The following is a 12,158-nucleotide window of genomic DNA, read 5'->3' on the forward strand; positions in this document are numbered from 1 at the left end:
GACTATGGGCTCCCAGAGGCCAGGATCCTGGGAACCGAACACTTCTCTTGTGAGAGATGTGTAAGAAAGACCACACACAGGGCAGCTTCCCTAGATGTGGTGCCTGGGCTCTGACTCGTGGCCGGCTTCTATAACCACCCCTAGAAGCATACTCTGGGGACTACGCCCCCGTCCACTCTCCAGGAAACAGGAAGATGCTCTATTACAGGAAAAGGGCCATGATCCGTGGGGAAAAGGACCATAGCAGAGCTGGGGCTGCAAGCCTACAGGGAAACCAGCCAGGATGTACATTGGAGGTGCAAGGACACAAGGACATGCAGCTGAAACAGTCAGTCTCTCACCTTCAGCACACTGAGGGGACATGGTTTGTGTTCAACTGCACCTACTTCTAACTTTTATTAGACTTTCCAAGGAAACAGGAGAGTGTCCTGAAAGCCATAGCCCTCTTTATGGAGCATATGGGCACCATTTGGATCCTCAATGATCCCAAATCACTTTCCAACCAGCCAAAGAGCTGCTGGGTCTGGCCACTGCCCGAGAAAATGGGCCTACTTGTTTCTCTCCTGATTCCTCGTCTCAGTTTTGTGAGAAATAGAAACGTTCTTCATTCTAGAAGGAAAGAGTCCAGTCAGGATCCTGAACACCCTCCCAGGGTGTCAATTTTTAGCAAAGTTTACTCAATTTTCACCAACCATGTGCACGTGCATACGCACACACACATGAACATAAACATTTATATACACACACTTTGTTAAAACTAAAAGTACTTCCTAACCACTCTTATAAGCAGCACTTCCTTTCTATTCCCATGTAGACTATAGGCCTTTTCTAACCCTGTCCCATCCCTCCTATTGTAGAGAAAGATGGAAATGTGCTTCTCTCCTGGGAACCAGGAATCTGCATTGCGGATGAGCTTGCAAATTCAGACTCAATAAACAGAATTAAGAAAAACTGGGCTGGCATTTGACAGAAATTGTAAAATGACACTCAGAAATGTTGCTCTTGTGGAAATTACTGATATTAAAATATAAATCAGTGTCTTGTGTTCCCCATAGCACCAGGGGCTCTATTAGGTTATCCAGTTTGATGGCTGAGCTGAACCTAAGAGACTTGGCAGCTGAAGTTATCCCAAAGTCTTTAACCCCTGTCTTGCTGGAGAGTAGGCATCCAGGCAAATGCCAGATGGTTCTAATGCCTCCAAAGGCCTTAGATTTTTATTTTGTTTTGTTATATTTTCATAAAAACCTTTGAGACCTGGAAGAAGGTAGAGGAACTCACTTTTGGAGACAGGGTAAAGAAATTTTGGAAATTCTTTTTGAAGAGAGTGAATCTTACCTTCTGAAATTCTCCAGAACATTCTTTCTTTTCATCATTTTATTTATTATAGTAGGGAGAGTGTTAACTGTATAAAAGGATAAATTTGGTAGTGATTAAGGTTAATATCCTCAGTCATAAGACAATTTGGCATGATGTAAAAAGTTCATACATCTGAAGCAACAGCAGTTATTTATGGGCCAGAAGTGATCCGGATGCCAAGATCCCAGGAATTTGGATTCATTCTGGAACATGGCTCATAAGGAGGTGGAGGAACTCATGAATTGATTTTCTGTTAAGTTTAAAACTCTGGTTTTACTTAGAAATAAAAATGCTCTCTTCTGCTATGTGGCAGAAATGAAACACAATGAGAAGCTGAGAACAGCAAGTGTAGTCCTTTTGCCTTGGACACCCAAGTTCCTAGCTGCCTATATCCAGCCACATGTAAAGTGAAACCCAGCGTTTCTCAGAAGACAACAAGCTGCTGGAACCAAGTTTTTATTTACACGACATTTCTTTTTGTGTGTAGATTCGGATATGTTTCTGAGCATAGCTGTCCCTCAAAGGAGGCCCACTGGAAAGAGAGATGCTGGACTTTGAAATCTTACAAACCTATTGTCTGGGTGGAGGTAGGAGAATCAGAGATGCCAGCAAAGATCAAACTAGAGCAAGTAAGTCTCTGAAGAGAGATAGGAGAGGGAAGCACCTCAGAGAAGGAGGAAACCTTGTGAAGGATGAAAATCCTGGTCAGAAAGGATCTACCTATCAAGGAAGGAGCTTCTTCAGCTGAGGCAAGTTCCCTCCTCAGTAAAAAAAAAATCTGTCCTAATAAATATTACAATGAAATAAAATTTAAAAATTTTGTCCTGACCTCAGTGAGCACTGTGGGTGTGCATGTAACATATAAGAATTTGAAGCGCCCTCAAAGCATGGCCTCTTATCCACCAACCAAGCATGACTGACTGTTAATGTTTCAAACATTCATCCTGTGACTTGGCCAGTTTTGTTTTGTTTTGTTTTTTAAGTTTTTGGGAGCTTCCAACCCACCCTCTCTGTTGCTGAGAGTTCCTCTCTGTTCCAAGGCTTCTGTTGTTGTTGTTGTTGTCGTCGTCGTCATCGTCGTCATTGTAAATCACTCCTGGTCATCTATTTAATTATTTCTCATTAATTTTAATCATTCCTGGTCATTTTAATCACTCATAATCATTTTAGTCACTCCACATCATTTTTAATCTCTCCATGCATACACATGGGATGTCCAGCATTGAATCTGGATTGGTCCCATGTAAGCAGCTGGCTAGGCAAATGCCCTACTACAGTGCTATCACTTCAGCTTCCACTTTAAGAGCCTACATATACCATTCACCATCTTCCCTTTTGCTGCCATGGCAACAGGCCACCTACCAGATAATAGAGGTTCTACCTGTTGAGGACAATGAAGAGCAGAGCCCAAATGATTGAGACGTAGCATGAGTGGAAAAATTAAACCTTCATGGTTCTAAGCCCTCCAAATTTGAGGAGTGTTTGTTACTGCAATAACACTCACCCTTTCCCTACAGGGAATTCTTCAGTCCAGCCCCCCTACCACCATGTATGTCTGTGTATAAACTAAAGAGGGAAACAACACAGCACTCCAGAACCCAACCCCCTAGAACATTCCAAGTTCCATTATCTCACCAGCATTCTTTCTTCTTCCTCTTGGCTTCTACTGGGGTGAGGGATGTGGTTCATTACAAAGAATGAGTATTTTGATAGCTTCTCATTCTTGGAACTATTCTGCATGTAAGTACCTGGTGGAAATCTCCTCTAGTCTCTGATTAAAAATGTATTGAATTAGATTATTTCAGTAAGTTCTGCTAATTCTGGTTCCGAATGCATCACCCTGTCCTTATAAATATACATTTGCAAAAACCTTTGGTTTTCTCTGAAGCTTTATTCTTAGATAAGACCAAGTTTCCTATCATTTTTCCCCTTCCCTTCCCTTTTTTTTTTTATCACTGATGTGATGTCCAGAGGTGACAGATTGGTTGTGAAGTTCACAATGCACTTACCTGATCACACTCATGGTTGGCACCAAGAAACACATCTGCAGTGCTGGTGTCTCACTCCATGGTGTAGGACAGTTGTAAAGACAAAATCTGTACCCCAAATATACAAGGCAGGTGCTATTTCCCTGAGTCACAACCCCAGACCCCACTACCACCACCACCAACACCAAATTTCCTGTCTTGATTAAGCATCAATATTATGGTAAATTGAGGATTCAGAAAAATGAAGTCATCAGTTATTTTTAAAACTTATTAATTAATGGCACAATAAGAGCATCTCTGTAGCTTTGGATAAGTCACTGAGTCTCTCCAGGCTTCGTTTTGCTCTCCTGTGACATGGACAGTGTGACATGAACAGTCCATGCCAGGGTGATCTAAGAATGGACATGAGTGATGCAGAGTCCTCGTCTTGTTCATCGTCTGAGTCCAATGTTAATGGCAGTTGTCACAGAAGCAATAAAAGTCTAGAAAAATAAGATCATCTTAGATCTGTTGTTTTTATTCAAGAATACATTAAGAAACTCATTTTGGAAAAGATGTATGGGGAAGTAAGTTCTTGAAACTTTCTTCCAGGTGAAAGTTTTAGTTCGAATATATGGGCAGGTCTATTAGTCCTGAAAAAGTCCTGAACCCTTTGACACTGCCCCCCACAAAGAGAACACACTAAGACCCAGGGAAATCTTTATAGGGCCAAACTTCTTGATACATATCCCATCTTAAATTCTTGAACTTTTTCAGATTTATTGCAAAACTCATAAAATGCTAAAGCTTAAAGGAGAATTGAGAGGAGCCAAAGAAATGAAAGAAGAGGTAAGACTCCTCAGTCCTTCCTATACAGAGAGTTCACCCTTTGTTCCAGGGGTGGCTTTTCAGATTTTATGGTCCAAAGTTCCAATGTGAGGCATTCCCCCCACAAATTATAGACAGTGGGATAACTCATATAAGAGCTCAAGTTTATCCTAGCTGGGGCTGGATCCTTGTCAGATATCAGGCTGGAATTGGGTACTTTGCACAATTTCTCTGAGATTCCTTTGCCTTCCCTGGAAAATGGGACTAATGAGCACTTATATCAAAGGCTTGAGAATTAACTGAGACATTTTAGGTAAACTTTGGGGGTCAGAAATACAATAGAATGGAGCCAACTTTGCTCACCAGCACCACCCCCAAGAATCAATAAGAGAGAAAGAGTCTAAGCCCTGAGAACTATTTGGGGTGTTACCCAAAAAATCAAAGCATAACAACACATAGCAAATAAATCATTCATGCTTGGCATCTGGGAATAGCTATAGATCAGATACTGTTGCCAACATTCTTTATCTGGAATAAAATGGAAAAATGAGTCTTCTGATTAGGCCTCCTATCTTTTTCTTTGATTATGCTTTCTATCTTTTTTCCTTTCCCTTGCTTTTTTACTTTTGTTGTGATGTCTGGGGTAACATACTGGGTTGTGGAGCTCACATGTGTTTGGTCACAGTCATGGCAGCAGTTTTAGCATCTGTATTATCATTAGGCTTTGTTCAAACTATTATTAACTTGCTCCAAAAGAAATTTAAGGGGTACTTTTTGGTTGGGTTAGGGCTGAACCACATGACATAGCCTTTAAACCCAACTTCCTTAAAAGAGGTGATCAACTTTAAAAGAGGTGTTTTAGCTTCTTTCCTGTCAGATTGCTGAAGGGAGCTATGCAGGACAGAGCAAGTTCTTTAAGGAACAAGGATCTGATGTGGAATTTCTAGGTGGTCATTTCTTCTCTCAGCTGATACCTTTGAAGCACCTTCGGTGTGTCTCATGGGGATTATACTGAGGATGAGGATAAAGAACATCACTGTTCTTCAGAATAATTACTCCAAGGATGTGAGGGGGAAAATACGTAGCTACTTCCAAGTGCCATTAAAAATATGCTCATATTCCATAGCTGACTATAGAATTAAAATACAAAATAATAAGAGATCCACATGTTGGGTGAGGCCGTCCTAGGCACCATGGTTCTAACCCCTCAGGCAGATGGGTCTGGAGAAGCAGGGTAACTTCGGAGACATTCACAAGCAGTCAGTTAAAGTTTCATCGGAGTCAGCTTGCTTTTATTCCATGGCCCAGTCTCTGCCATGTGCAACCTCTGCACCAAGTTTACCTAACTCATCTTTTCTCCTATTGAGCTCTCTGCTGCTTCTCAGCTAAGCTTCTTTGCCAAGCTTTCTCTGCTTCTCTTCTGGTTTTCTGCCTTTTGCTGCTCCTCTCCCTTTCCCACAGCCAAACTCTTTTATCCTTTATTCAAAACCACCCACCTATCCTAGGTTTGGCCTGGTTTGACCATCCAGGTGGGATTAATATCTCAAAAAGACATTGGGGGAAGTGTTACTTTACAGCTGACTGACCACTGATTTGTGCGTCACGTGTATTTTAAACCATACACTTATCAGAGCCAGAGTGATAATACAGTGGATAGGGCACTTTCCTTGCAAGTTGCTGGCCCAGGTTGGATCCCCAATATCCCATATGGTCCACCAAGCACTGACAGGAGTGATTCCTGAGTGCAGAGCCAGGAATAACCCCTGCGAATCATAGTGTGTGGCCTAAATAAATAAATAAATAAAAATTATATACTTATGCCATTTTTTCAAAGAATTGAGAATCATAGGATATTGCCAAAATAGATAAATTAATAAAAATAAATATATTAATGCCAATTTTTAAAGAATTAAAGTTTAAAAAGAAAATAAATATACTTATTTTTCACTATCGGAACAAAATTGGTTCTCAGATTTTTGCTCCCAGGCAGATCCTTATGTACAGCCCATTAATTCCTATCATAAGTAATCAAAAACTGCCAGCTTTCTATCGATGGAAAAGTCAACATGGGAATCAAGTTTGTAATAACAGCAATAGTGTTTTAAATTGCTATAGATAACTGTAAGCTATTATTACACAAGTGAAATGCAAAATTCCTGGTGCCAGTTTCATTTGGAAAGTTTTATGCTCTTTAAGACATGACTCACTACAACTTCATGTCTGTTAAATGATTGTTATAGTAGTGGTGGTTAGAGGTTTTTCATTGCTGAAGATTGCTTTAGCCCTGAAGATAATTTCTCAAAGATGATGGTCTTTATTCATGTGTACTGATTCCAAAATTACCCTAAAAACTGCCACCCAAGCTTTCTTGTCCAAATGCCAAGTCCCTGGGAACATGAAGTACTTGTTTTCTGAGAATGCTTCTAGTTCCCAAACTTTCACTTATCGTGGGCTGCCCCCCAGGAAGCAACAGGAGATTGCCAATATTTTCAGCCACCTGAAAAAAGCAAAATTTCAGGCCAGATTGATAGTCCAGTGGGTAGGGCATTTGCGTTACACATGGCCTACCCAGGTTTGATCCCCAGTATCTTATATGGTCCCCTGAGTGCACAGGGAGTGAATCTTGAACTCATATTCAGGAGTAACCCGTGAGTATTGATGAGTGGGGCCAAAATAAAAAAAATTTAAAACAATACTTCTTCCCCTTCTTTGAAAATATCTGTTGAAGGTATGCACTGAGAAAAGTAAATAACCAGTTTTGTCAACACAAAAACTTTGCTGCAGAAAATAATCTACATCTTCGTAACTATCATGAGGTAGGCAGCAACTGCAGAATCAGCAACCACCATATTACCAGTGGGTCAGTGGCTACTGCTACCTTCCAGCAGAGCAACTAGGCTCCAACCGCAGGGGACAAGGCAAGTGTCTGCCTGGCTTATTGGAGGGTGAGGAGTCACCTCTCTGCAAAAGCACAAGCTTTCAGCCATCATTAGTGACTTCAAATCCAGGACACAGTCGAATGGTGCCTTAGGCTTCGCATTATGACGCTCATTGTGTCTCGCCCCAGAACTGGTTGCAGAGCTGTGATTGATGAAATGTCAGATTAAATCAATTTCTACTGCATATTGATACTCAAAAGGCATCTGCCTGGAATCTGGCCTTCATAAAGAAGATGGGATTAGAAATCCTGGCCAGTGACCTCCTTAGAAGATGGTCACAAGAAATTAGATTGACTGCAGCCTCAGAAGTTGCTTAAATAGAAGAACCTCTTCTCACAACTCCCTGGAGATGATGATGATGATGATAATAATAATAATAATAATAATAATAATAATAATAATTGCAAACCCATGAAATACGTAGTTCATGAAAATCATCTTCTTGCTCTCCCATTACTTTCATTCCTGTTCAGATGTTTTTTGGGGGGGATGTTTTGGGGCCACACTTGGCAGTGCTCAGAAGTTACTTCCTGGTACTATGCTCAAGAATCACTCCTGGTGGGCTCATGGACTATAAGGGGTGCAGGGATAGAACCCAAGTCAGCTGCTTGCAAAGCAAATGCCCTACCCACTATCACTCTTGCCCCTCTAAAGAAATAGTTGTAATTCCTTTATGATTTAGTGAATTGTTATGCTACGGTTTCAAAAGCAAATTTCATTTTATATCCAGAGGGGGGGGGAAAGCATTTGTTATTTTGAAATCCTCATTTTCTATTTAGGGAATCCTCAAAGAAAGTCCATTTATCACAAATCTCTGTTTTTATATAGGCATCAGCTCAGAGATTCAGTCAATGCCTATGTCCAAATCAGAGGAGATTATCTATATTTGAGCAGCTGATTCTCCAGCCTGGTGGCTGTGCAGAACTGGGATAGCAGGCCCTATCCAAAAGGGCACCTCAAGCTGCCGGGGATTGGCAGGATATAATATGTATTATTGGCCTGAGTGAAAGGGGACACTGAGTTTTGAATGTGGAGAAACCCAGCTCCTATGTCACTGGTCTGTTGATGAGTTCACATTGCAGTGGCTGGCTTCATATCGACAATATGACCACCTGGCTATCACCTTGAAAAGCAAATGTGCAGCACCAAAAGCAAAAAGCATGTGGCACTCTAGTTTGAGCAGGGATTGAACTGTCCCCCTAACCTACTGGGATGCCAAAGAAAGAATCAGGAGGAGAATCCCAGGTTTCTGCTCTTCAGTGAGCCCATGTTCTCTGCAGTCCATGCAGAGTGAGGCCTTGAGGAAAAGTGAGGAAGGCTCTAGATTCATACAACCACTCCCACCTGATAAAATTCCCACCTCTAGTTTTCAGTGTCTGAACACCTTTTGTTTGGAGTTGTTTCAGCTGTTCCAGACGTATTCTCTGAAGAGAGTTCTGGGTAATTGTCTTAATGGTAATTACATGCTCGGGGCAGTTGACATCCACTGTTATTTTTCTGAAAGTAAGGAAGGAGGGATAGCTAGGAGAGGGAAAGCGAGAGTTTTGAGATAATGAAATCCTTTTAATGACAGAGCCATGCCGTTAACCTAATTAAACTGTAAAGTGGCTAAAAAAAAAATCCAGGTACTAAATGGAAATGAAGAAATAAATTAGCTGAGACAGCAGCACTTCTGGGAAGCTTCTGAATTCCGAACACTCTGACATTGCAATGTCCGAGTCCCCGGTATCCTCTAGCCCCCATCAGCCTTGTGCAGCCTCTGCAACGAACCTGTCCAGCCAGGCTTGATTTATCGTGTCCATCTTAGTCCTCCAGCTCCCCTGGGAAGGTGTGTTATGCATCTCAGGGATGTAAGAAACCAGAGGAGTCCACATGGTCCAGTAACAACTCTGGAGAACTAAAAAACTCAGGTGCTAAGACAGATGATATAGGACCTTGGACAAAAGCACTAGAAACATGGCCCCCTCCCAAGCACGCAGGTCCTGGTTTCTGTGTTCTTTTGCATCTGCAGCACTTTCAGGATTAGCCTTGGGTTAGTGGGGTTGGACAGGAACAGAGCTGATCTGGCAGTTTGGAGGCATTCACATCCCAAGAGACAACCCTTAGCCACAGACAGTTGATGTGCAACTGAAAGTCCCTTTTCTTTCCCCTTCGATCAGGACTTCTTTGGCCCTGTTTGCCCAGCATCCTTGCTGATGACACTTGAGAGTGTCATTGTCATAAATGCTGTGAAGGTGAAAGCTCACCTGAGAACTTGTCCTAGAGCACCTGGCCACAGGCAGGCCCCTCCTACAAGAAAACCAGCTTTGGTTCCAACATCTACAATGTGAAGGACCTTTTGTCTGTCCTCATGAAAGTTCAGACACACCTGCACTGTGGTAGGATCTAAGGCCCATGCAGGGTCACAGATGGTCTCCATGTTTCTTTTCATCTCACAGCACTGAGAGAGGAAGGCATGAGGAGTATTCGTCTTTTTCCACCATCCCCTTCCCAAGTCACTATTCTCCACACACTTTCTTCTGACCAGTTTCCATTGTGACATAGCAATAAAATAAAAGCCTAGTTATCATCACTCTTCTCCAAGCCAGAATTTTTTGATGCCATCAGCTGAGGAATTTGGGGAGGGGGGTTGGGGTCACACCCGGCAGCACTCAGAGGTTCCTCCTGGCTCTATGCTCAGAAATCGCTCCTGGCAGGCTAGGAGGACCATATGGGATGCTGAGATTCGAACTAATGACCTTCTGCATGAAAGGCAAACACCCTACCTCCATGCTATCTCTCCGGCCCCAGCCAAGGAATTTTTGACTTTTATTCCCATGGGTGTATATCTCCAGAGAAAAGCTCTATGTTTATAAATGAAGAGAGGTCTTTGGGTCTTCAACATCCATGTCCGCTTCATCACTGAATACACACTCGTCCTGACCAGTTCCTCTGACATCTCACTGTTTTCACTCCATCAGTGGTAGGGCCATTCATATTCATAGAAACCTTGAATTATTCTAGGCGCTGACTTCCTCTTGAAAAGCAGGGGGGAATGTCTGCAATGCGCCCACAGTGGTACAGTGAAGATTAATTAATATCAGTAAGTAATTGTCTGAATAATGTAGGGTGCACAAGCACCTCACAAATGGACACTGTATAAATGTTACACCTGGTGAGTGATGACAGTGGAAGGTTGATGGACAAATTTCTAGCAAATTTAAAGTCTGTCAACCCTGTAAGTGAATGAGAGTAAGCATTCTCTTGATGGTTTATAATTGATGGCTGTGTTTTTTGCAAATTGCCTAGGCAGAGGACAGAGACAGAGATGTAAGCAGCCTAAATAACAAGCTCTTGAGCCTGCAAATGGACATCAAGAATCTCCATGATGTTTGCAAGAGACAGGGGAAGACCTTGCAGGAAAGTCATCTCTGCGGGGAGGAAGTGATGGAGAACAACAACCATGTAAGAACTTTGTCCATTACTCCCCACTGCTCCCTCCAATCCTACCCATTTTTCCTCTACACAGTGGACGTCATCTAAGGTTAGGGGTCTGGGGTCTTCTGCCTTTGGAAACTCTGCCCTAAAGTCTTCCCATCAATCTCTATCAGTGCAAGTTAGGGAGTGGAGCAGTTGGGAAAGATTACTCTGGAGTTCTCTAAAACCTTGGGTCATCCAAGAATTTCCTTCTTACAGGCTTTATTTCTCTATCAGCAATTTAGCTCTTAGCAAATGTAAAGTGGATTCCAGGGTGAGTAGGGCATCTGCTTTGCATGCAGCCAACTCAGTTCAATCCCTGGCATCTCATACGGTCCCCCAAGCCCACCAGGAGTGATCCCTGAATACAGAGCCAGGAGTAAGCCCTGACCACCACCAGGTATGGCCCAAAATCCAAAAAAAAAAAAAATTTAATTTGTACCATAAGTCCCAGTTGTACAGATTTCTTGCTGGATCCTGAGCCTCTTAGCTCGTAGATACCACCCTGTGTCAATAGTAGTGGTCAAGGATCATTTCTCTATTCATTGTGTCTCCTGGAATTATCCCAGAACTTCTTCAAACCCTCTAACTATGCAACCGATCCTCAGAAATGCCCTAAAAATGCTACCTAGCACAAAAGTTGGACCTTAACTTACTCCAGGAAGTCATAAATATAGAAAAACCCTTTGGTTTTCCTAAATGGATCTCAGGAAGAATATTATCATAATTTACTTCTTTCTAAATATTAACATTTCAGGATATTTTCACACCAGCTGCCACAGTTTATTTATTCCCCCAGTTAGGGTAAAGTCTTGTGACTTATAAATGTACCTGGCAACTTGGAAAGGAAACACAGTATTAAATTGCATTTTATTATTCTAATTGCCCAGAAGAAGGCCTAACAGCTTGAAACAAGCTTTAATAAGGACTTTTCTCCCTAGCCCTTAACACAATTTAAATTTCAGACTTTGCATACAAAAACACAATTAGATGTAGACTTACATTTATCCACCAAGAAACTCCTTAAAACATCTGCCTTCCACCAGGAAATGAAATGTGGGAACAAAAGAGGACATACAAGATTTTTTTTATTAAAAGTTTGACTATATCTAATAAGGATATGAGGTGGTAAGTGGGAGGTCAGAGTTCAGGCCCACAATGCCATGAGAAGCCTGAACTAATATATCAGACTGTAAGAAATTGAAGAGTAGCAGAAGCTGGGTGGTGAGGAAATAGCAGGATCTTGGAAACCAAGAAGGCATCTTGCCCCAAATCCAAAGTACAGAGATTAGAAGAAAGCAAGTGAGGTGCCTGGGGTACAAAACATAAACAGCATCCACTCTCTGATAATAGTGCTACTTGACCTTGAGACTGAAGTCTTTTAAGACATGCACCTACTTCCTCCTGCTAGGCCTCATGGAATGCCTTGATTAAAGCAGAAAAAGAAAGTGTCAAAAATATAGCAACTAAGAGCACTAGCAAGTTAGAGAAGAGAGTCTTTTACTTTGTGTGTGTGTGTGTGTGTGTGTGTGTGTGTGTGTGTGTGTGTGTGTGTGTTGCCAGAAATGGAACCAGAGTCTCATTCTTCTACTGAGTGATATGACCAGCCAGT

The 12,158-nt window shown here is 41.9% G+C and overlaps 1 protein-coding gene across 1 annotated transcript in view; it reads left to right on the forward strand.

Moving 5' to 3' along the window:
* The first annotated feature begins 4,160 nt into the window (after positions 1-4,160).
* PMFBP1 (polyamine modulated factor 1 binding protein 1) overlaps positions 4,161-12,158 on the forward strand; it is a 48,692-nt gene continuing 40,694 nt past the window's right edge. Inside the window, 2 exon segments of the mRNA XM_049787429.1 lie at positions 4,161-4,172; positions 10,379-10,534. Of these exon segments, the coding sequence (XP_049643386.1) occupies positions 4,161-4,172; positions 10,379-10,534 (168 nt within the window).

This window comes from Suncus etruscus, chromosome 14 (assembly GCF_024139225.1).
Source record: "Suncus etruscus isolate mSunEtr1 chromosome 14, mSunEtr1.pri.cur, whole genome shotgun sequence".
NCBI classification, from domain to species: domain Eukaryota; kingdom Metazoa; phylum Chordata; class Mammalia; order Eulipotyphla; family Soricidae; genus Suncus; species Suncus etruscus.